The sequence below is a fragment of the Sturnus vulgaris genome, chromosome 12 (genome assembly GCF_052056855.1).
Source record: "Sturnus vulgaris isolate bStuVul1 chromosome 12, bStuVul1.hap1, whole genome shotgun sequence".
In the NCBI taxonomy this organism is placed as follows: Eukaryota; Metazoa; Chordata; class Aves; order Passeriformes; family Sturnidae; genus Sturnus; species Sturnus vulgaris.
Window position 1 is genome coordinate 21,613,611 of NC_142254.1, and position 25,044 is coordinate 21,638,654.

The 25,044-nt window shown below is 46.8% G+C and overlaps 2 protein-coding genes across 4 annotated transcripts in view; both read left to right on the top strand.

Annotated features, from left to right (window-relative positions):
- The window catches only part of TAT (tyrosine aminotransferase), a 17,827-nt gene extending 6,307 nt beyond the window's left edge, over nt 1-11,520 (top strand). The window contains exons 1-12 of one of the 2 annotated variants that reach the window (XM_014889546.2): nt 1,753-1,946; nt 3,576-3,818; nt 3,998-4,102; nt 4,927-4,994; nt 5,362-5,520; nt 5,690-5,828; nt 6,351-6,403; nt 6,773-6,925; nt 7,831-7,959; nt 8,402-8,485; nt 10,037-10,135; nt 10,872-11,520. In XM_014889546.2, coding sequence (XP_014745032.1) covers nt 3,584-3,818; nt 3,998-4,102; nt 4,927-4,994; nt 5,362-5,520; nt 5,690-5,828; nt 6,351-6,403; nt 6,773-6,925; nt 7,831-7,959; nt 8,402-8,485; nt 10,037-10,135; nt 10,872-11,015 — 1,368 coding nt within the window. In that variant the 5' untranslated portion in view covers nt 1,753-1,946; nt 3,576-3,583 and the 3' untranslated portion in view covers nt 11,016-11,520. Of the gene's footprint in view, nt 1-1,752; nt 1,947-3,575; nt 3,819-3,997; nt 4,103-4,926; nt 4,995-5,361; nt 5,521-5,689; nt 5,829-6,350; nt 6,404-6,772; nt 6,926-7,830; nt 7,960-8,401; nt 8,486-10,036; nt 10,136-10,871 lie in introns of those variants that run through there. The other variant, XM_088172197.1, reaches the window with a different exon arrangement.
- Nucleotides 10,142-24,373, top strand: CHST4 (carbohydrate sulfotransferase 4). Of its 2 annotated transcripts, none has more exons than XM_088172208.1 (2): nt 10,142-10,838; nt 22,552-24,373. In XM_088172208.1, exon 2 carries the CDS (start codon nt 22,565-22,567, stop codon nt 23,741-23,743), a length of 1,179 nt encoding a protein of 392 aa, XP_088028334.1. In that variant the 5' UTR covers nt 10,142-10,838; nt 22,552-22,564; the 3' UTR covers nt 23,744-24,373. The 2 variants fall into 2 exon arrangements, with proteins under 2 accessions (XP_088028334.1, XP_014745034.1); XM_014889548.2 differs by lacking the exon at nt 10,142-10,838 and adding an exon at nt 18,882-20,103.
- Nucleotides 24,374-25,044: the final 671 nt, after the last annotated feature.

The following is a 25,044-nucleotide window of genomic DNA, read 5'->3' on the forward strand; positions in this document are numbered from 1 at the left end:
TGGGACGCCCTGTGCACAACAAGGGGTGGGAGGATAGGGGCTGCATACCCCATGTGAAAGCATCTGGAGGAGGACTGGAGTCATGGAGCAAGAGGAGGAGGAGGGCATTGTAATAGCAGGAGAAATCCACTGATGCCATTGTACTCTTCTGTCCTCATCCTGCTTCTCACCAGGTTCTCAGCCTTATGTAACTGAGCCTGCTATGTCTCTAGAGTCACATTTTTCCCCCCTTGGCAACAGGCTTCCACTGTGGCCTCCCCTGAACCCCACTGCTGTGTGCAGTATGACGGGTAGAGCTCCAGTTGCGTCAGTTTGGAGGTTGTTGCTAGGCAGAACATACAGCATCGTCCTTGAGGCCTTCCAATGCCATGTTTAACCCTGCCAGAGCTGCAGCATGGCAAGAGATGGGGCCAGCTGGGGCAAGTGAGAAAATAACCCATAGGTGCTTGGAGAGGGCCTGCATAAACTTCCAAAGGTTAGTCATGTCAGGTTTCAGTCAAAAGAAGAGAGAAACTGTGCAGCCCTCAGCAGAAGACAGTCCAAACAACTGCAGTACAAGATGTTTCTCTGTGAAAGGGTTTTGAAAGGTGCTATTCCTTGTCCAAAGGCCTTGGGGCTGGTTGCAATGAGAAGTCTGCCCTCTAGTCTGGGGCTAAGGATGCTGGCTACACCTGCTGTCTACACTCCGACCTGCCTCCAGCCCTGAATCCTTGGCCCCCACTGTGGCCTCAGGAGTGCCAATTGCAGTCCTGGAGCCAACAGCTGGTCATGGCTCCCCAGCAGTGTCAGCCCAGCCACAGCGCTGAGGGAAGGGGTCACTCGTTGCATCTGGGGAGGTGCAGCCCTACTGATGGTTGCGTAGTGAGCATGGGTTGAATAAAAGGTCCTTTCTCCTCCAACTCAGGTGCAGGTACAAACAGGTAAAATTCACACTGACCACTGGCCTCTGCAGTCTCTTTGCTCGGAGGTTGACAAGTCCCTCTTGTCCCTGAGCAGCTCTTCAGTCTGTGGCCATTTGCTGCCATGGCACTAAGGGAAGACTTGGAGCAGCCCTTGGAAGGCAGGAAGATGTGTCTCATTTATCTTAGCCGTGCGGGAATTAAGAGGCAGGAAGCTACAGGTTCATATCATTTAGCAAAAAAAAGCCTTCTGGGTATGGTATCATTTGTAGTTTGCAGTACCATCAAAGAGTGAACAATTGCATCATTTCTGCTGGCTGCCAGAATTATGAGTTTGGGTCTTGCAGCAACCAAAAAAAAAAAAAAAAGCAAAAATCCCCCCAACAAACCAAAAAAACAGGGAAAGGCAAAAAAAAACCCCTCCAAACCAATGACAACTTGAGCTTACTTTAATCCTTCAGGTCCTGGTGCCTCCAAAACACTGGCTAGGGAAGTGCTTTCCTCCCTTCAGTTTACTGAGGAAGATGCCTCCCCATTGTAATGGAGCCATAGTGTTTGTCAGCTATTGCACTGGGATCCCGGAAACTCTTAGGTCAGGACAGACTGATGGCTTCCTCAAGCTTTACGTTCCATCAGTCCACTCTCAGTGAATTACAAGGTGCTAGTGTTGGAATACCTGGACTCTTCAGATTTGCCCCCAGCAATGTTTGCAGACTGAGGAAAGTGGTGGCAAAGGATGGCAGCCCAGGCACTGCAGGAAGCCAAGATGTGTCCTTAGGCTGCCCCCAGAAAGAGTTAATGCACAGCCATGTTCCAGGTGTTTGAAGTGACTGCAGTTGCAAAGGGGAGGAGAGGTCATTTTTGGGTGGGGAGAGCAGCCCTCTCTGTGAGCCAATGGCTAAATGATTCAGTCTCAACGCCCAGTTTTGGGGATTATTTCATGGGCAAGAATTCACAGGACTTTCCTCTCAAGGGAATTTGTCCTGGATGAAAACTAGGGACTGGACCCCCAGGCTTGTTGGCGTCTCCCTGTCTGTGCTATAGAAGGTAAAGTGCTGTGCTCTGGTGCCTTTCCTCTTTCAGGTGGGTAGTGGGGAGTTCTTCCTTGGCTGCCTACATTGAAGGTATCCATTGTGCCTGTGTCTACAGCTCCCCTTTTCAGAAGAACCATGTTGCAGGGTGGTGTAAGGGCTGCTAGAATAGACTGTGTATTTGGGATGCAGCCCAGCTGTTAAACTGAGATATGTGGCTCATTTCTAGGCTCAGGTTTTTTGCGCATTCCTGCTATATATTTCTTCAGCTGACTTTCTTCTGTTGGAAAGGAAACTCAGCAGGTTTCAGCAGAAAAGCTGAAGTCTTTCTCTGTGACCCTGTTAAATCAGCCTGAATTGCTATAAATGGGCTAATAAAGCACTGCTGGTAGAGTAGAGTAACTGCAGCAGCATGGGGCATCTCTAGGTGCACGCTTCACTGAAACCGTGAGAAATGTGTTCAGACACTAAATCCTGCCTGAACCAGGCAACACTACAGCCCTTCTGGCTCAGTCTCTGTGGCAAGGAAGGGGGAGCTGTGTTGTATCTGCGAATGTGGGGCTATGTAACTACCATCAGGAAAGCGCTGCTGTTCACTGAATTGCTTTTCAGTGGAGCAGAGAAATAGGACAGAATAGAAAGCATGAGCAGTTTGTGGCAGGATTACAAGGTAGTGTGCCAGTATCGGCAAGAACGGACTTTGTGTCTCAGGAGGTCTGCCTCTTCTGTGCCCTATCCCTAAACTGCAGGTGGAAATCCCTGAGTCATCAGCAGTTTGTAAGTTAGGCTTTTCCTGCCTGGTCTAGCTGGTGTTCTGGGTATAACATGCTGGGATGTGTAAGTCACTGTTGTGTCCATTTTTAGGTGTTGAAGGCAGCTGTTCCTCTGCTGTACCTTGCTTGTTGCTCAGTTTCAGGTTGAACTACAGGCCCTTTACTTGGGGCAATGCTGCCTCCTGGATTTCCCTCTTGGCCTTACCAGTCTTGCTCCATTCCCTAAGCATTGCCTCTTGCTCTAGGCTCTCTGGGCTGGGCTGTTCTCTGCTGACAGAAGCAAGTGTCTAACCCCTATCCTGCCACTGCCTAGTGCATGCTGATAACATTGAAGAAGAACTATCTTTTTGGTATCTGATAATTGATTTATAGTGCTGCATATCTGTCTGTAGACTGGAGGAACATTCTGGATATGAACACTCGTAGTGGGTCAGCCCTTGTGTTTGCAGGTTGAGGTGTGCAAGTTGATAGCTGGGGGGTGAAAGTGCATGACCTGGTCCTTCGGTCAGTGGAATATTGAATCTGCAGTCAGGCAGTGACTACAACATGCTGCAAATTCTTGGCTGCTGGCTTTAGTGGGGCTCTCTCCTCCCCAGCATGGAGGTCCATGCTAGGCAGTGGTACAGCTAACACAGAGAAGTGCCTTGGTCTTTCCTGATCTTTCCCACTGTATTGCTCTCTCACTTATGCATGGGATTTCACTACATCCTGGCACCAAATACAGCCCTACTTGCTGCTGCTGCTTTGTCCATAAGCATTAGGTAGTGTCTACAGCTTTCAGAAGTTTTACTTATGGGCTGCATCCCCAAATGGACAGATTCCTTGTTTGACATGTGTTAACTAAGCCCAGGAAATTCACTTTGCACTGACAGCTCTCAGGATGGACTCGTACCTGATCCAAGTGAATGGCCATGGAGATCATGCCCCTATGCTAGATGTTCATCTCAAGAACACTGGGAGCACCATATCACCAGGGAAGGTGAAGGGTCGGAAGCCAAGATGGGCCATCAGGGCTTCTGAAATGTCAAAGAAGACTTTTAATCCTGTTCGAGCCATTGTAGACAGCATGAAGGTGGAGCCCAACCCAAAGAAAGCCATGATCTCCTTGTCCTTAGGTGAGCATAGTCCTGTGGCTGAAGCCTCCAGGTATTTGGATCAACTGTGTGGCTGACAGATTGCAGGGCTCTGAAGCACAAAGTTTGTGTGAACACCAAGGGATAGGTCAGACAACCACACAGTTCTGTGCCTGTCACGGATTGGCAAGAACTTTACTATTCTCTTAATTTTTGAAAAGGAGACCCGACGGTCTTTGGAAACCTTCCCACAAATGATGAAGTCACACGGGCTGTGAAGGAGGTTTTGGACTCAGGACAGTACAATGGTTATGCTCCATCTGTTGGTAAGTTGACAAAGTTCATCCTTTGAGAGCTGGATGAAGTCATGTGCCAGCTCCTACCCCACAGCAGGTATATGGAGCCCAGATATCTTTCCATTAGCACCCTACAGCTCTCCTCACCAGTAGTCACATGAACACACAAGTAGGTGTATCCCCAGATACACCTGTGTACTCTTTCCTGCATGGGCTGTTTGAGGCCCAGAGCTCCTGCAGAAGTTGTTTGCTGCCCCGGCCATTGGGGCAGACAAGGAATCAAGAACCCAGAAGGGCTTGGAACTGTGTGTCCCTGCCATGGTTTATAGGCAAGCTCCTTTCTGATCTGCCTTAACCAGGACTCCCCTTGGGCTCCCTGACTTCACTGACACCATGAGCCTTGTTTGCAGTTAGTGCCAAAAGCATGCACAGAGTATAGATCATGCTTGTATCATGGGACCCTCCATCTGGTGACAGAGAGGGCTGCTCCAGTGCCATCACTAAACAATGAAAGCCATGTCATCACACTTGGCTTCCTTCTGGCTCAGAAAATTCCCTGGCTACCTTCTGCTCTGCTCCTGTCAGTTCTGTCCTGGGAACATGCTGGGGCCAGTTTGCCTCCCTGCCCAAGGTTTGTCCCTGTTCTTGGCCATCGTGGCCCAGCCTTGGGGCTGCATGGTGCTTGGCCTGAGGCAGGACAGTCTCTGCCACCCTAGGACACCACCAGATGGATTTTCCCCAGCTGGGCAGCAGCTGTGAGCCTTGTACTGGTAAGAAGAAAGAAACAGTACTGGTAACAAGAAGGAAAGAATCTGTAAAAACCTCCCTTCCATGTTTGACTCCTCTTTCCTCAGGCTACCAGTCCTGCCGGGAAGCTGTGGCTGCATACTACAACTGCCCGGAGGCACCACTGAAGGCCCAGGTACTGGTGCCCAGCCAAGGTGCTCCCACGGCAGTGCAGACAGGGTGCTGCTGCCTGCAGACCATGGGGCATGGGGGCCCTACCCCAGCTCTCCCTCCCTGCCCAGTCACAGGACTAAAGGCTAGCCAAATCACCTTGTCCCAAGGTGGCCTCCTGCTGCTCTCATCCCTTCCCTGAGCCCTTCACCTCCACCCTCCCCAGGAGGAGGTTGCACTTTCCACCAGCTGAAGTTTCCCTGCTTTCAGTCAGGCTCTGGCACTGTCTTTTTGGCTGAGAAGCTCTACCTGGCAGAGCTGAGCCTGGATGTTATGTTTGAAGTACTTTAGAGTGCCTATGCTTCCCACTGACCTCTCTCTGCTCTTTGTAGGATGTCATCTTAACAAGTGGCTGCAGCCAGGCCATAGAGCTTGCCTTGGCAGTGTTGGCCAACCCAGGCCAGAACATCCTGGTGCCACGGCCTGGCTTCTCCCTCTACAAGACTCTAGCATTGTCTATGGGGATAGAGGTCAAACTCTATAACCTCTTGGTAAGTGGTGGCAGGCCTGGAAGGGGCAGCCTTGACATTACTCCTCTCAGAAATACCCTGGGAAGTGGGTGAAGGTGACATGAGTAACCCTGGGTGCACTGGCACACCTGACCTTGTGTGGCACGTTCAGTTCCTCAGCTTTTACTTTCCCTTCACTTCATTTCACTAGCCAGAGAAGGCCTGGGAAATTGATTTGGAGCACTTGGAGTCCTTGGTGGATGAGAAAACAGCTTGCCTCATTGTGAACAACCCATCGAACCCCTGTGGCTCTTTGTTCAGCAAGAGCCACCTCCAGGAGATCCTGGCAGGTGAGCCTGCCTGTGTGTTTCTGGGGCCTGGGGCGTGGTTGCAGTCTAGTGTCTCATTGCTCATGTCTCAATCACTGCAGCACCATGGCCCAGGGCTTTGCTTCTGACTGACTCCTCCTCAGGAAAGAGGGTTTGCTCAGTGTGGAGGTGCTGTCTTATCTGGCTAAAGCATGCAGAGTATGTGTCTTCCTCAAAAGCTCTATGTGACTTGGACTGCTCATTTCTCCCCTCTGGCTCTGCACAGGGAGTGTTCACAGGGCCCTGTGCTTGCTGAGCCCCGTCCTGACAGAAAGGGCTGTGGTGCCAGTCCCCACCAATTGGAGCAGAACTAGGCTCAGTATGGGCAGGGATCCCCAGTGGCCAGGCTCTCCAAATGAACAGTCTGTAGGTGGAAGATAGGGACCCTGTGCTCTGCGACAGAGCTTCCCTCAGAGCTCTGCAAGCCCCTGCAGCAAAGGGCAAGTCTGTTCCCATGTAGGTGGAGAATGCAGGTGGCCAGGCTGAATGCTCTCTCTTCCACAGTGGCATCAAGACAGTGTGTGCCCATCCTGGCTGATGAGATCTACGGAGACATGGTGAGTGTCAGTTGCAGTCCTTTGTACTCCCAATGTTGCCTGCCCTTTTTGATACACCTAATCCTTGGTCATGGCAGCCAGGCCTCTAGAGGTGAGGGACAGCTCCATTCCCCTGTGCTGGGTGCATGCCTGGAGCTCCCAGTCCTTTGGTGCACAGTCCTAGGGGAACCTCTCATATCCAGCTCCTTTCCTCTTCCTGATCTGCTTGCTTTTATGTGTGTGCACTTACCCTGTTCCTACTTTGAAGCTGTGAGTTTTCACCATCGATTTCCCATCTCTTCCCTGCATCCCTTCTTGTTAAGCCTCATGCTTATGCCCAGTTCTCACAGTAAGAGACAGGGACAGCCCTAACACAGTCTCTGGTCATAGGTATTTGCTGACTGCAAGTATGAACCCATTGCAACTCTCAGCACCAATGTGCCAATCTTGTCCTGTGGTGGCTTGGCAAAGCGATGGCTAGTCCCTGGCTGGCGGATGGGCTGGATCCTAATTCATGACAGGAGAGACATCTTTGGTAATGAGGTGAGAACCTCTGTGTTGGTGTCATGGCAACAGACTTGCAGAGTCTTCAGTATGTGGATCACCAGGTCTTTAACTGATACAGGCAGGTACTGCTCTTTTGCTCTCACGTGGGTGTCACCCAATTGTGCTTACAGAGGCTTTTCTGCCTCTCTTTCATGTCCCTGCCTTACTCTGTCTGCTCCCAGACATGGCCTTCTACCCACATCTACACCGTAACTCACTCCATGTCTCTGCTGCCCGTTAATGTATGTCTTGTCATTTTTCTGTGCTTCCAACTTCTCAAATAGCTCCAGTGTGCACTGAAAGTATTGCATGGCTTATCCGGCGTGTGGAGTCCATGTGTGGTGTCTGTGTGCTCTTACATGGTTTCTCTTAAAAGTAAGAACAAAGCACCTTGCAGTGCTGCCAGTACTTTATCTGGCTATTTTTCAGCTGTGTTACAAGGACAACCATCTACTGCAGTGACCTTTCCACCTAGAAGGCTCTCTGCAGAGGAAGAGGGAGAAGAGAGGACCAAATGAGTGAGCAGAAAAGCTAATGTTGATTGTCCTTACCTGGCTTTGAAAGTGTGGATTGTGGGCACAGACCAAAGGGAAATGCAAAGTTATGTTTGGAACAGCTCTGGCTTTATTTGTATTGTCTGTATTCCAGCCTGGTTGAAGTCAGATTGGGAAGCTCCAAAGGTTGTCTCTGTTGACATTTCAATCTGCATTGGAAGAACAGAGAATGACAGTGTAAATAGTCTGCTAAGCCTAGCATATAGTCAAACAAATGTTCCTTAGTACTCTGTATGCTCACTGAAGAAAAGGGTGTGAACAGCTGTAGAAATACAGGAAGTGAGCCTTGGAGCTGTTCCCTTCCTTTGGGGAAGCATCATCTAAGCTGCAAATATGATGTTTTCTCAGATCAGGGATGGCCTTATAAGACTGAGTCAAAGGATCCTAGGACCCTGTACAATTGTCCAAGGAGCACTGGAGCGTATCTTGCACCGAACACCACCTGAGTTCTACCACAACACCCTAAGCATCCTCAAGGTAAACAGCCTGTTATAGATCAAGAAGGTCTGTTCACAGATTATTTGGAGGGAGTCCTTTCTGTCTAGTTCATCATTCTTCCTCTCCTCCCCCCCACTTGGAGGTGCAGTTTTTTCTGTGATTAGGATGACCCAACAAATCAAATTCCAACAGGAGACATTGTAACAGGCAGAAAAAGCCAGCTGTGATAAGTTTCAGGCAGCCTAGCTCTGCAGCTGGAGCTGCTGACCCAGAGGATGGATTTTGGCACTGACTTGCTGTGCTCAGCTCAGTAACACCTGCTGTGCTCAAGGCCATGATCTCCCATGCTGTTTGCATTCGTTGTCCCTTTATTTGTAGTAGGCAAACCTGTTCATAGTCCCAGTCCAGAGTCTAGCTTCCAAATACTGAGCTGCTTCCTGGAATTTCTCCTGTTTTGAAATTTCTCCTTTTTGCTTTTCAGTCTAATGCTGACCTTTGTTATGCTGCCTTATCAGCTATCCCTGGCCTTCAGCCTGTGAGGCCTGCTGGAGCCATGTACCTGATGGTAAGTGAGGGTCACCAATGCTCACACTAGATCTGGTTGCCAAGCTGGTCAGTGTTTCTGATTAGTACTTGCCACCAGGTCTCCGTTACTGTGCATTTTCGTATTGCCCTGTGTGGTAAATGCATGCCTTGGTCACTTTAGAAGGCCAGGATATGCTGTTCACTGTTCACAGAGCAGAGGCCAGGACACTTAACCCACTTTCTCCTGCACAGAACTCCATGACTTGTACTTTGCAAGACAAGGCTGTTTTGCCTGGTTATGAAGCCAGCTGACAACAGGATGCCCATATAAAACAAGGCAGATTATCATACCTCCTGTAGAAAATGTAACCTTCTTCAAACTAGCATGCCTTTCTTCTGCCTGTGGTGTTGCCTCTTCTTCCACATTTTCCCATGCCTGTTTGCATTAAAGTTTATAAGGTGCTGGAATTTCCTTTTTCATCGCATCAGGCTCAATTGGGACATTTATGACACTTGAACATATTTTTATTTTTATCTTTATTTTTATCTTTATTTTCTATTTTGTTCTATCTCATAATGTCTCCAGTTTTTCATTCACTCTTAAAATGTGGGCTCAGAACTGGACAATATGCAGTATCTGTTTTACTCGTTTCTGTAGAAAAATCCTTACTACTTGACTCTGTTTCCAGTTTTACCCTGAGCTACACAGGTCATTTTGCTTATGCTTTTTATGTAGAGGCACAGCTCTAAGATTCTTTCACACTTATTATATTTCTGCAGTACCTGACTGTCAATTTCAAATTAAATCATGTGTTAATTTTTGTTTTCTACTAGCTCTGTCAGAACTTCTGTAAGCCAATTATCTCTCAAATTATCTATTTAAGAATATTTTCATGAGTTTTTAAAATCTTCTTTGATTGTAAAGGTCGGTCTGGATGGGGCCTTGAACAAGCTGATCTAGTGGATGGCAGCCGTGCCCCTAGTGGAGGCATTGGAACTAAATGAGCTTTAAGGTCCCTTCCAATTCAAATCATTCTAGGATTCTATAAAGAAAAGGCTAGAATAGCACTGTCTTTATGTGAGAGATGGACAGCTGCCTTCTTTCCAAATACAGAAAAGAAATATTTATTGAAGATTCTACCATTTTCGTGTCATTTAACCAGTTATATTGTTTTACAAGGATATATTTTGTTCATGATAGTCTAGACGTTGCTATATTTATTTTTCTTTTAAACCAAAGCATTAGGTTTTTTTCTTGCACGACAGGATTACTAATGTGTATTGAGTTCTCTACCAAACTCTTTATTTATTCCTTTTCATTTCTAATTGGTTACTGTGTCTTTTCTATCAGGTGTTTTTTTACTGAAGCAGCATTTAACCGAAATTCCATCTTTAGGTAGTTAACGAAGGCTTTTTCAGAATATTTCATTTATATGTTTCTGTCTTGCATCCCAGGCAGCTCAAATCATGAGCAAAAATTGAGGGCAGACAGTTGCACTTGACTGGGAAGTCATTGGGCCGTGTGTGTGAACAGGGACACTGTAGATAGTTCTGGTGCCCTTGACTGCCATGTTACATCCGTCTGCTGCAGGTTGGGATTGAGATGGAGCATTTCCCGGAGTTTGAAAATGATGTGGAGTTCACCGAGCGACTCATCTCGGAGCAGTCTGTGTTCTGCCTGCCAGCCACGGTGAGCCTAACGCTGAGAGCCCCAAGGAGCTGCGAGGCCAAAGCATGGTGGGAGAAGCTGTAGGGGTTTGCATCCCTGAGCTCTGAGAACAGGCTGGGAGTTGTGTATGCAAGTGTCCATGTTCTGTAATAGTGTGTAGGAGCTGGCTGTCAGCTCCCTGTGCTGCATGGGGGTGTCTGGCTCACTAATAGCCCCCAGTCAGGCTGCTGGGATATTCCCAGCTCCAGGCTTGACCAATATTTCTCAAGCTGGCAGAGCTGTATCCCTGAACTCCATATACTCCCACACCTCCTTGCTGAAGGTGCTCCCTCAGAGGGTAACATAGGTGGCTGTGTTCCTTTCCTTAGTCTGTTTCCAGTTCCTCACCCCTGCAGACATAGGGAAGGCTGAGAACTTCTGTGCCTTGCATTCAGTTCCAACACTGGATATGGACAGGGCCTTAAATATTTTCCAGCCCTCTCCTTTGCTAGCTCCTTTCAGCTCATTCCCTGCATAGTCTGGTCTGCACAGTTCACACAAAGTCCTCTGGCCTGTGCCCCTCACAGCATCATGTCTACACAGATGGAGATGGAAGATTTGCTTGGAACAGGAAAAACGGTCTAAGGGAGCAAGAACCAAGCCCTGCTGTTTCACACTACCCATATTCATGTGCTGATGCAGCTCATGGTGCCAAGGCAGGGCTCTGAAACTGGCCCTATTCCAGGTAATCTGCCACCTTCATCTTTTCTCATTTCAGTGCTTTGAGTACCCAAACTTTTTCCGCGTAGTGATCACCGTGCCTGAGGAGATGATCTTGGAGGCCTGCAGTCGCATTCAGGAGTTCTGTGAGATGCACTACCAGGGTGCTGAGGGGGCTCAGGATCTGGAGTGTGACAAGTAGCTACAGCTGACCCCCTGCCTCTGTCAGGCTAGACCTTGTATGAGGCAGCAGCCTCACCCTGCCTGTAAGCAGTCACTGTCCTGCTGCTTCACTTTTTGTGCTCCACAGACTCCTCAGCATTATGGAAGGAAGATGACACTTCTCTCTCCTCCTCCACTAGAGCTCGCACACCCCCTTGCTTCCAGTCCCCCATATCTCTGTAGACTCAGCATCTGTGCCCTGTCTTGGTCTGTGCTACCTGTGAACCAGCTGCAGGCAGGGGCAGAAGGTTGTTCCTGAGCTGGGCCCTGTGACAAAAGCCCTGTTGGCCTGTGGCTCCTGTGCTGGCCACAATTCCCCTTGGGGAGAGGAGAAGGCTGCTGTCTTGGAGGATAAGAGAAAAGCACCCACATCTCACTTACCTATGTTACCTTAGGAGTCCAGAGCTCTTTATACTGAGCCCTTTGTGTGATAAAGGGAGTAAGTTATTGTAACTTTTTTTATTAATAAAAATTCTGACATGGCAGTCGTGCACTGTCCTACTGTTGTGCTAGGTTGGGCTTGGTCACTGTGGGTCACCTTCGTTCCCTCATGGTATTGCAGTGCCCCAGGCATGTCCCTGCCTGCCCAGGGCCATCCTGTCTGTCAGCATGAATACAGTGAGAGTGATTCAGACCCCCAAAGAAGCCTACCAGCCCTGAGAGCAGGTGGGCCCTGCAAGCTTGACTCAGACTGGAGCCAGCCCCTCCTGCCCTGATGATGTTGGCAGCTCGCTGAGGCAGTCTGTCCATTCTGCACAGAACCATCCTGTCTGCACCTTCTCCTTGGCTCTCACAGCCTCCCCCAGTGTGGCCCCAGCAGAGCAGTGGGTGCTGTGCTTGCCGCTGCAGGGGGGCAGCTGTCCCCACGGCTGGAGCCAGCCATGCCTACGTCCTCAAGGCTCGGCATGCCTTTCCTGCTGTAGTGATGAATCATGGGGTGGCACCCCATGGCTCTGTACGTGTACTGTGTGTGGTGTTGTGACATGCCAGTGGTACCGGGGTTACTGATAGCTGAATACGTCAGCTCCATAAAGCAATAAGGAACTTGTGGCCTGTTGCCTGTTTATTCAGTGGAGAGGGGAAGAGGTGATAATGCCCAGTGCAACAGGCGTTCTGGTGAGATGCTCAGGAGTCATTTCTGGCTCTGTCAGAGGGGGCACTTGCGGAGTGCCTCACGTTGCAACCTTCAGCTCTGTTCACCTGTCCTCCCACAGAGTTGGGATCCACAGGTCAACCCTGCCTCCCCAATGACAGGAAGCTAGCTCTGGATTACACACTGAAAGTCCTGCCAGCTTCTGTAACTGTCTAATTGTCTCCCCTTACTTTGCCCAGTAAAAGATCTGAGTGCCAGTACTCCATTAGAGAGGAGGGCTAAATGAGAAAGATAGCAGTGTGTGAAAAGGTCTTTGACATGTCAGCTGAGTATCCATGCTACATCTTTTCCTTTCGAAGAAAGCAATCCTGGAACAAAAAGAGAGGGAAGCTGGGGCTATGGGTGAATGGTACACAGCTTCAGAGATTTCATACTACTAGATCTTCAAATAGAGCTGAATAACCAGAGCTGCTTAAGGAAAAACATAGACTAGTAACAAGCAGGGTGGTGTGTGAAGGGTCTGTTGGACCAGGAGGCCTTTACAGCATGATGTTGCTGATTGTTATGCCATCTTGAACCTACTACAACTTTCAGGTGCCATCTGCTTCCTTCAAGTCTTCTCCATGTACCTTAGGTTCTGTGTCTTTAATCCCCCTTACTAACAAACTGATCCTGGTTTTAGAGACAGCTGATCCTTTCAGATTGCTCTTCCTTCAGGAACCTCTTTTCTTGCAGTCTCCTCAGAGATGTCTGTTAACATGCAAATATTCAGCAATAATTAACACAATCCTGTTTCTTTTTGACCCAGCAGCATTCAAATGGGAAGGCTGGGAGAGCCAGAGACAGGCATATATATACCTCATAAATCTCAGGGTATTTAGATTTCTCAAGGCCACATCCTCCATTGTCATCTCTTGTAACCATATCACTGCCTTTTGACCACACCTAGGTTTTCCCTGATGCAATGGCAAGCTAGCATTTAAACCACAAATGTGTTGGTATCGTTTTTCAGGTATCAAACTCACAGATGCTTTACGTCATAGCGTGGGTGTAGGTTACAGCACCCTGCCAGCCATACAAACTAGCCTAACTTGGAGTTTGGAGGTACTCTGTGCCAAAGAAAACTCCTTCAGCATTGAGAGCAAGGAAGAAGTCAAGACACGGGTCTGAATCTGCTCTTTGGGGGTGCTCAGCCAAGATCTTCAGAGTTTCAGCAGAACTGTCCCAGTGTCCTTATAACTGGTTGTAGGAAAATAAGGGAAGATTGGCAAGGAGGATTGTAAAGAGACTCAAGTGTCTTGCAGGTGAAGTGTAGAAAAACACATATTATACTAAATGTTGTTTAGTCTTGTGTATTTGGCAACATCTGTACATAGGCCTGTGCTAGACTTAGAACCACCCCATTGAACATGCTTGACATTCCTGCTTTGCTATGGTAAAGATCAAATCTCTGGGCCTGTAATAATCCCTGATATCCATGAGAAAACAGCAGGTTTGGTGATCCTTGAGCATGGACCAGACTCCACAGTGCTGGCTGTGAGGTTTGGGAAAAACCTCCGGGTGCTCTGAGGCACTCACACTGTCAGGTTATGTTCTTTTTTAAAAAGCGAAACAGCTAAAATTTGTATAAAGTTATTTATTGTAGAAGCACATCAGTCTCAAAAGCAAAAGTCCATGCTACGTTTTGGCTTAGAGTCCCAAACAGAAGCAGAGGCTCCCCGTGGTCCCAGCAGGGCCAGAGGAGCCAGGCAGCTCCTGTTTTCTTCTGGGTGTTGATGATGGTGGTGACAGAGCAGGAACAAAAGCAAAGCAAAAGCAACGGCAAAAAGCAATGGCATAAAAAAGCAATGGCTCTCCTCGAGCATGTTTTTTATAGAAACTTATGAGCAAGCTAAGATGCAGACTCGGATCACTACTTCTTAACCTATTAAAATTTTAGTTTCTTAGCACGCCAGGCTACGTATAGACTACATTCATGGCCTATCTTGTTCTAACTGAAAAATGTAAGCAATATTTTTAACTCTATTATGTTTGAAGCTAGGTTCTTGGAGCCTCTAAGGAAACACTAGTATGTTTTTCAACCTTCACTAGAAGATGTACTACTTCTCAAAAATCTAAGACCTTTTACTCACTAAAACCACTTAAAACTTATTCCATTTACTTACTTACTCACTCTATCAATTTACTTACCCATTCCATCTGCTCAGTTACTCATTCCATCTACTCACTTGTTCTCTCATGCTACAACCTAAACCTTTACTTCTACTTTATGTGTAAAAGGCTTAACATACTTCATCCAAAAGCTTTAATTAAATCCCTGCATTCTGAGCTCTCTCTGAAAAATTCAGAAAAACTCCTAACTTACTGACTCCAACACTGGCATCCCTGTTTGTGTGCCTCTCCCTGGGCAGGATCCTCGCTGCTTTGAAGATCCCCTGGTTGGCGAGGTAATGGAAATAAATTGACATGCATTTAATCTGTTTTTGTGGTTGTTCCTGCATCCTGCCGGGGCTGGCTCACACATCGATCCACAGCCATCCTCCCTGTCTTAGCTGGGGAGCAGCAGTGATAGACCCTGGCACAGGCTCGCATTGTGCATCTGCTCTTTTCTGTGTTGTCTGGGCTGGGTGTGTTTAGGATTAGGGTGATTTACTTCAGATATGGGGACCTAAGGAAGGAGGCAACCTCATGTCTAGTGCTGTCTTTGGGCAAGAAAGGAACTCCTCAGCTTGAGGTGTACTAGTCCTCAGCTTCCAAAGGGGCTGGCCATAGGTTCAACCCCAACAAGGAAACTGGCACTGCAATCAAGCAGGGACAAATTGCACCTGCAAGCAGTGAAACCCATCAGTTCCCCCAGGTGCTTTAGGAACCTCAGTGTAGCCTGGCTCCTGGCTCTGGCCTCAGCCACTCCCTCTTGAGTAGCCCTGATGCCTTCAGCAGGTCTGTAGACCAGAGGGGTCCCTGAAGGTCTTCCTGCCTTGGGGCCTTGGCCTTTGGCTGCAAGAGCCTGTCTACACTAGCCTGCTCTCTACCATCACGTAGCCTTGCTGTACACCTGCAGTGGGAAGATGTGGTTTTCACTGATTTGGAACCAGGATGGTTGCAAGGAAGCAGTTTGGGGGATGATGGTGGAGGCCCTGGTGAAGCAAAGCCCAGCCTTTCCGGGAGCTCAGATAAGGCTTGAGCATTGCATGGCAGTAGAACTCCAAGGGAAGGTGTCTGTGAAAAACTTTGTATGTGATGCCTAGCACATACCTTTGTTCTCCCAGGGCATGCTGCTCTGTCAGGGGTCAAAGGACATGACCTGCTCTGGTGGCATTACCCACCAGAGGCACACAGAGGTTTCCACAAGCACGAGAAGTAGCCAGGAAGAGACCGTGGATGTAAGGGGAGGTGGCAGCAGTGGGCTAGGAGACAGTACTTACTTGAGGTGACTGGGAGGGACTTTGTAAACCAGAGTGTGAGTGTAGAAAAGCTCTGCAGAAGGAAGGCTTAGCATGGTGAAAGTCATGCCATTGACCGGCCAGCCACACAAGACACATCTTCAGCAGGGTTCCAGTAGCTAGAAGGCACCTACCAAGGTAGATAAGCTTAACAACTGGTCAGAACAAAGTTGAGGTTGTATGTTCTACACTAGCCTTCGGCCTCAGTACTCAGCGCTGGGAGAGCCTCCTGAGAGGCAGAAGCACTGGGATCTTCCTCATGGTTTGGCTGTCTGGCATGGGCTCTTGCAGTGCTGGGAGCCCAGATCTATACAAGCCCTTTGCTTTGTCATATATTGTCTTTGTTTTCCTTATTTATCTTGGGTCAGTGTTCCCTGAAGCTTTGCCAAAGCAAAGAGGTGTTGTCAGTAAGTCTGAATGACTTATTTCCTGGATACCTGACAGAAGTAGTTGGTGCTAGCACAAGGTCTTCTGCACTCCAGTGCATTGCATGGACTATGCATGTTTCAGGTCTGCTTGGTGGTGTTGTTTCTCTCAGCTCTAAACCAGCTGTTCTGCTCCAACTTCAGTTCCTGTGCTATTTCAGGTTGTAGACTGCCTGCATCCATAAGGAAGGCAGAAGCTGACCATTGAAATTAATTCAAAATTTGAATAAATACTCTTTTTTCTTACTATTTTTCCCATTTCTGTAATGTGTTGGTAAAGTATTATATGACCTCCATCTTTCTCTTGTTTTTTCTCATTTTCCTGTTCCTCCACCACTTGATATTAGAGTGCTGTATTACAATGAGGACAATAAATGATACTTGCAACTATGCAAGGCTGAGAGAGAGAGAAGGTCAGCCATTATCCTCACTTTGCCTAACACAGCCTTGGATTCTTATGTTCCAGTTCAGACAAGTCTACTTGTCTCAAACTGCTTCTAAATGAAAATATAACTGTTAAACTTACCTCAAACTCAAGAAAAAAGCCAGAGGCACACCAACCTGTCCTTGGAGAGATGCTGCCATATAGGACATCATATCAGTCATTTGTCTCATTTTTCCTTGTTCTGGAAGGCATTTGGGACAACATCTGCTCTGGCTCAAAAAGAACTTGCTCTGACTGGAATTTAGCATAGGCATTATACCTCTACTCCTATGCGTTCTGGAGCTTCCCTCACTGCTGCATTCTTTCCATCCTCTGTGAATGATGATTTCTAAAGCAACCAGGGTGACTGTATACAGCATCCCAAAAAGTCTCTTTTCCGAAAGCAGAGTTCCCTTCTGTTGCCTTCATCCCAATGAAAGTCATGAGCAATTGACACAGAGATTTATTTTATTTTTGTAGATTACTGACAAGTTTCTTTACTGCAAGGAGCAGCATTTTTTCTGTGCATTTAAAAACACAATATAGCAGTACTCAAATCCACTGATCAGCACAGGCAACCATGCATGGCCCTTGTATAAGCAGTGACACCTTTGTGTCACACTCAGTCTTGCAGAGCCGTGCATTTTCATTTTCCTGTACAGCTTCAGAAGTGTAAGCTAGAAAAACAACTGAAATCCCTCTGCTTTGAAAGGGAAACATTCACCAATGCATAGTCACAGAATCATACCTGTGAGATGCAGAAAATGTGAACTATCCCATCACACACCTGAAAGTGATAGAGACTTTGACAGCACCATTAGCACGAGCTGCTTTAGATATCAGCCTGGTATGAGTTGTGTTCCTCAGGGCATATAAGAGCAGATATGAAAAACTTGTATAGCTTGAAGACTGCAAATAGGGAGAAATTACTCATTGTATCTCTTGATTTAAAAAAATGTGATTATACCAAATACAGTTTTTATATGTAGGTTCACAGCAGAGGACAGTAGTTCTCACAGCATGCAGCTAAATGTACCCATATTGCCAGGAAATCCTGTTGATGCCAGAAGTATCTTAAGTTTGAAACAAGACTGGAAAAGTGAATAGAAGTGTCTAGGTGCTGTAAAATGCAAAGACAAGCTTGATATGACCTGATTTTAGGCAGCTTCTGTGTCTACTCACAGACACACTCTCCACACACTCTCTTGTCACAGCCAACAGAAAGAAACAGGAGTTTCCAGGGCATCACTCACTAGCTTATTTTGGACATCTGCGTTCAGAGAGGTGAATCACGTACTCCAAATCCATGGCTTCAGGGAGGAAGTGGTTTTCTTGTTCTCTTCCCTAGGTATCTCCTCTAGATGATGGCAGAAGACAGGGCATGGGTTTAGTCAAACCTTACAGCTGATCAGATTTCACTGCCATAGGTATGCCTGCTTCTCTCATCACCTGTCAGAAACGCTCTCAGGTAGGGAGGCATCTCCAGTGTAAGCACTGTGGAGTTAAACTCTAGTCTATACCATTGGCATTACTCTTCAGCCTACTTCTATTGTTGCTGCACTGGGTCAGGCGTGATCTGTTTCTGCATGCTTGGGAGCACGGTACATATTGCTTACTTCTTCAGGGGGTAAGAAATACAAAGTGTGATTGCATGGGTAATTCACAGAGCTCATTAGCCTCTGAGTCCACTGAAGGAGGGTAGAAAATAGAAATATGTCATTCCCTGAACATACTGCAACAGGCCTGTGTCTTTCTTGTACTGAGGACCCCAGAGCTGGATGCAGTATTCCAGATGGGGTCTTGCCATAGCAGGGTAGAGGGGAAGAATCTCCTCCTTTGTTCTGCTGCCCACATTGCTGGTGATACACACCCCAGGACATGACTGAACATATGGCTGGCTCATGTGAAGCTTCTTGTCCACCTACACTCCCAAGTCCTTCTTAGGGCTGATATCAGTCCATTTTCCACATGGCCTGTATTTGTTCTTGGGATAACTCTGACCCCTTATGCTTCTGCTTTGCATCATAAAGCTTCAGTCAGACATATGGAGAGCACGATGTTTGTTTTCAGGAGCCAGAGATTTCATCCTTCCTGTGTCACAATGTGCAGGTCTCAGGAAATACAGTATGCCAGACCAGTTTGTCCTCCCAAATCCCAAATCCAAGGAAGAGCACATTCTCCTCCTCTGTGCAATTGCTCATACCACAGAGGAAATTCCTTGTGGAAAGCTCAGACAAATAAGTAGAAAGTAGAAAAATCGGCTCAACCCTTCAACAAGATAACTGCACAGTAGTATTCAGTGCTGTCATAAAACATACATACTGCTGCCAAGGGATGAGCATATCTTGGGCAAACTACATACAGCTGGAACAGAAGTTTTGCTATATCTGTTCATGCAACTGTTGGCCAGGGAAGAATAATCCCTCAGGAAGAGCCACGCCAGTGGTGTGGCCTTTACAAAGGTTTTCTAACACCTAATGATGTACAGGTAAATCCCATGTGTGAGTGCAGGGCATGGGAATACATAGCAGAAATTCCAGGTTGCACTGAACATTGTGTGGTCCTCCACAGGGCCCTACCTGGACCACTGCCGCCTTCTCACCTTGTTTCCCAGCCCAGGGTTACCAGGGCTTGACCATCTGTGTTTGCAATGCAACAAGTGAAAGGGAACGTGACCTGCCCCATTCAGACTGTCCCTCCTGCTGGAAGCACCAGCCTTGCCCAGATTTTTTTTGTCTCCTGTACTCCACTTGCCCTGACAGCAGCAGTGAGGTCCTTAGGAACACAAAGAGGACACAATTAAGAGGTCTTTCTCTTAATCTCTCCAGACTGTGTGACAGAATCTATGAGATCTGGAATAGGAATAACTCAAAGCAACTGTCTCTGTGTGGAAGTATTTCTCTTGAGCCCACTGCCTCCCTGTTTCACTACCTTACCTGGCACAGTCCCATTGCAGCTCCAGCACCCTTGTGAATCATTAACAGGGTAAGTTCAGCTGCACCTTTCACAGCTTGTCCTTTCACACAGTTTTCTTTCCCAGCTCCCAAATGTTTAATTCAAACAAGGTACAGAGAGAGAAGAGTAAAAAAGGTTTTATGTGAATCTGCATCTGATGACAACATGACAAGCAGCCAGCACAATAGTAGGAAAGTATGCCCTATCTTTGCACTCATGGTGGGCAAGCTTTGGGTCCTCTTTGCAACTTGTTTGTCCTTTGCTCTGGCACTCTACAGACATCCCTGTTCCTGCTCTTACAGGCGGCAGTCTTTTTTGGGGCTTGGAATTGGAGTTAAAAGTATCTCTCAGTCTCTTTCATTAACTTTCTGGACCTGTTCCTTTACTAGCAGCACCTGGTCACTCACACCCCTGGAATAAACTGCCATTTCCGTACTTTTTGCTGAGTGCAGGGTGGAGTTTTCTGGTTCTAGGCTGGTCAAAGTAGGCGGGCAGTGTAGAGCAGTCAGTCCTAGAGCTGAGATGTACATGAAGAGGACAGGAAAGGGCAGGCACGGGATGTAGGTGGCACGTGTGTACGAGACCCCAGCATGAAGGCAGAGCGCCTGTACATGAACGCACAGTTGTTCGTGTGACTGCCTGGAGGCGTGGGTACCACAGCGCTGAACGTGTGTGAGCGCAGCTTTGCTCGAGTCAGGTCTGGTGGTGCTTCAAGAGGACTTGTTAAGGTGAGATTTTCAATCATTTCTTGGTATCTAGCATGGATGTTCTTGATGCCAGCAAATTGTGAGAATTTTCTGCAGACAGAAGCTGTGGGTCTGGCTTAGAGGGTAGTTCCTGCTTCTCCAGACAGTCTTCTCAGTGCCCCTGCTCAGCTTTTGCCACTAGTGACAGTCATGCCAGCTGCTCACCTCTGAATGGGCAGATGACTTCTCATTCTGCATAAAGTGACCAGGTCAAATGGAAGCAGCATTCGAAAAAACTATGAGCAGCCATGAGTGCCATCAAAGATCAGTGACTGGAGCTTCTGTGGTGCCAGATCCTCTTTGCTATACTGCTGCCATTACAGCAATGGGGAACCTGCACATGTCTGGAGAGCTCCCTCAGACTGGCAGCACACTCAACATTAGTTTGCACATGAAATTAACTCAATCACTGATGATGGTGGATGTTTGTTAGGAAAATGTGATTAAACTAAGACCTTACTTCAGAAACATCATCTCCCATGATGGAGAAATACAGTGGTGAGAAATAAGGTTAGATAATTAGTATTTCTCTCATATTTGGGAATGTATGATAGTATGATGCTGCTCTTTCATTCCTCTTCATCAGGCACACAATTCATTTCAGTCCTTCTGCTCTCTGTGGAACAGACTTGTGACAGCAACAATTATCACTATTTCTATTGTGAGTGAAGAAGCTGTTGAAACTGTGGTCTCACATGAGGTAATTTCTATCAAAAGTAGTCACTCTGTGAAATGTCTAAAACATCCAGCTATCCCACCCTGATTTCATTCAAGATAAAAGTATACTCTTTGTTTCCTGAAAAAAAAAACTGATTCCATTATCATATTCAGGGAATTCACATGTAGGTTTCCAAAGAAACAACTATTTCTGTGGTTTTAAATCTGCCTAGGTATCTACCTTCATGCCATTGTTCATGTCTTCTCAACAGAGTTTTTATCAATTAATAGCTTCTGGTTATATTCCAGGAACTCTGTCAGGAGTTAGAATAACAATATTAATGGTGCCAGATGGAAGTGATATCATCAACGTTCATTTGGAAGCCAGGACTTTTGATAAACAATTCTTGTATTCATTTGCAAGGAAGAAGCTGATATATCACTTATTTTTACAACAGTCATTGTTTGCAGCTTTTCCTAGGGTTGGTCCAGATAGCAGCATGATTCACCTCCTTGTCAGACCTGAACACTATAGACCATTTGTGTAACCAGAAAAAATAAGAGGGCTTCTTGACCAGGAGACAAGAATTATGTGGTCCCTCACTAAATGCACAGCCCCATCCTTGCAAGACATTACTAAAGTAAAATTCATATTGTGGTAGCACCTATTGGCAACCATCAGACTTACCCATTGGGCTAGGTATTTTCTTTACTCTGAGAAATTATAATTGCTGCCTTATAAACCCTAAGCTCGACACAAATGCACAGCAGGTAACTTAGACAAGTCGATTTATGCATGTATGTTGGAGGCTCAGATTAATACTGTTCCTCACTGGGTAGCAGCAGTACATGAAAATCGAAACCATCAGTACTAGAGGAACTGAAATCGTGGGAGGAGGTACCCCCTTGCAAATGAGTCTGAAAGCTTTGCTGCAGAGGAAAGTTGAGGCAGGGCATAAGGAGGATGTTAGGGAAACTCTGGGAACATCCATCATTGCTGTGGACCCCGATGACATGGCAAGCAGGTAGCAGGGAAGCAGTGTCTGCATTGCAGCTGGTTGAGTCATTTTATACCTCTGCTGCTTGAGTAGGGGGGCTGCTCCTCTGCATGGGCATAGCTGCTTGAGTCTTGTGCAATTGTGGACTGCACAAAAGGAGTGTACAAAGCTGTAAGGGCCTGGACTCTGATGCTGCTCTGTCCAAGATTAACATCTTGCCCTGAAGGCTCTGCTCTCTCTGTCCTGTTTTGTTGTGCATTTCCCTGGAAGGACTAGGAACCAGAAAAGTTTTTTCAATTTCAGTTCACCTTGGAAAACAAAAAGCATCTGCACTAGCAAGAGAGGTCTGTCTCCACTGTGGCACAGCTGAACTGCGAACCTGGCAGTAAAATTGCCAGGATCGTTTGCAGGGATTATGTACGTGAAGTACACATTTGTCTGTACCGATTTACTTCAGTGCACTCAACTAGCTCTTAAACTCTGATGAAAGTGCAGACAAGCTTTTCAGTGTCTTCTAAGACTAAAATAGAATGGTTTACAAACAGTGGTTTTGCTGCAGAAAACCTTCAGCCCTGCAGTACTTATGTCCTTTGCAAAAACACCTTGTGTGGTGGTTGTCACAGTGTACAGCACTACACCAGTTGTCACAGTACTGCATTGGAAATGTGGCAGCTTTCCAACACCCTGTGCCTGCAGAGAGATGCACAGGAGCCTGATGCACCACATCCTGCTTTTTTCATCATCTTGTGATGCTGAACTTCCTCTGTCTCTGCAGGTCCCTTGCAATCATGGTGAAGTCTAGAAGAGTACAGGTGCTCCTGATTCTGGTAGTTCTGTCCTTCCTTCTGATCCACTTCCTACCCTGCAGCAACAATGCCCACATGGAAGAAAAACCTTCTCCTGTCCACATCCTCATTCTCTCCTCCTGGCGGTCAGGATCCTCCTTCACGGGACAAATCTTCAGCCAGCACCCCAGCGTTTTCTACCTGATGGAGCCTGCATGGCACGTTTGGGTTAAGATGTACCAGAACAGTGCCAAAGTCTTACACATGGCAGTGCGGGACTTAGTCAGGTCAGTCTTTCTGTGTGACATGTCTGTGTTTGATGCTTATATGTCTAGCCAGAAGAAAAAGTCTGATTTATTTCAGTGGGAGACAAGCCGAGCCTTGTGCTCCCCACCTGCCTGTGACTCATTCAGTCGCAGCGACATAATCACTGCAGGCAATTGCAAAACAATCTGTGGCAAGTACCCATTCAGCAAGGTGGAGGAAGCTTGTAAAACCTATAGCCACGTTGCCATCAAAGAAGTTCGGTTCTTCGACCTGAAAGTTCTCTATCCTCTTCTCACTGATCCATCCTTGAACCTCAAGATCATTCACTTGGTACGTGATCCTCGGGCTGTGTTCAGGTCCCGAGAGAATACAATGGCAGACCTGAAACGTGACACTAACATCGTTGTGGGGTCTCAGAAGACAAAGGGAGAAATGGGGCCCTACAACACAATGCAAGTAATCTGCAAAAGCCACGTTGAGATCTACAAGGCAGGAAGTCAGGCTGCTCCAAGCTTCCTGAAAGACCGGTATCTGCTGGTTCGCTATGAGGACATTGTCAGAGACCCGTTAGCAAGGGCTGCTCAGATGTACAGGTTTGCAGAACTCCATTTCACACCAGAGCTTCAGAAGTGGGTCCACAACATCACCCATGGGAAAGGTCATGGAGCACAGGCCTTTGATATTGGCTCGAGAGATGCACTGAGAGTATCCCAGGCATGGAGAAAGACACTTCCTTTCAAAAAAATAGAGAAGGTGCAAAATGTGTGCAAAGATGCAATGGATTTGCTGGGCTATCGGCTTGTTCAGTCTGAAGAAGAGCAGAAAAATATGTCTCTGGATCTTTTGTTTGCCCAGAACACCTCTGAGCATCAAATTTTGAAGGCAGAAAAGCTGGTCCCTACACTTACTCTCTGAAGTGCTGAACTAGAGCAAAAGAGGACAGAGGTACAGGCATAGAAGCGCAGGAGTGTGTGCATGGATGCAAGGGCAAGTGGTACAAGAACCCTGACTACATTCAGGAGAGCTCTCAGAAGCACACGGTCACTCTCCAAGACCCCTGGGGATTCAGCCACAATGGAGGCTAAAGTAATGCAAGTCTGTTTTCCAAATTAATTGTTTAGGTTGGAGCATACAGAATGCCAAAGGAGTAGGACCAAATAACAGAAGCTCAAACCCCCCACAGACCACAGCTGAAGACTAGGGAAACCACATAGAGCAATTGCACTTCAAAGATGAAATATAAAAGGAAGCTGAATGAAGAAAACATTACTTGACATGCTGCCATGCAGGATACGTAGTGCCAGAAAAAAACGCGAGGATGACTGGACATTTGGTTTCTGGAAAGATGTTGGGTTTTGTGGGTTGTTTTTTGAATGGTTGAGTTTTCAAATCCAGTTTTCCTTTTGCTCCACTCGTGTGCCTGAGTATCCAGCCTTGGTGGCAAAGGTGGGGAAATGTTTGTGTTCACTTACTGTATAGTGGGAAAATGGAATAAACCAGCTATTACTGAAAATAAAAACTCCTCGGCTTTCATGTGGGAAACCATTTCTGGGATTGTGTGAACCCATTTATTTTGTAGCTGAAATAATTCTGTCTTCCTGCTTTCAAACCCAAGAACAGTTGTTTTCCTGGGAATTCCCACAGTCCACATGGGTGGCAGAAGAATTCACGCTAAGGTTGAAATCCTAAAGACAAGGTAAAGACACAAATTTCATTGGCATATATACTGAAACTGAGAAGATAGGTTAATGGGAGTGGATTGAAGAAAACAACAGATCAGGAAGTTATCCTATTGAAATATTTCGTGAGAGTATTTCTTGTCTTGGAGCACAAAAAAAAATATATTTAATGGACTATGCCATTCTCCACTGTCTCCATTGGAGATGCCATTCTCCCACCTCCAATGGGAATACAGAGTTCAAACCTGAACAACAGAATTGTTTTCACCTGGTTTTAAGTGTTCCAGAAGACACTGAGAAAAACTTGCTACCAGATTTGGGGAGGAGTGAAATGCCTACAGATACCTATTTCTGAACAACTTCTTTCACGTGTAAGCTGCAGAGTCCCTTTAACAGGTGTCTACAGAACACTACCAATGCTACCTTAGCAATATGAGTATCTGTATTCCTAGAGCTAAACCCCTAGGCTCTGAAAAGGGCAGGATATTGTATTATGGAAATCATAGTCTTATTTCTAGGGATCTTGTTGAAAGACAA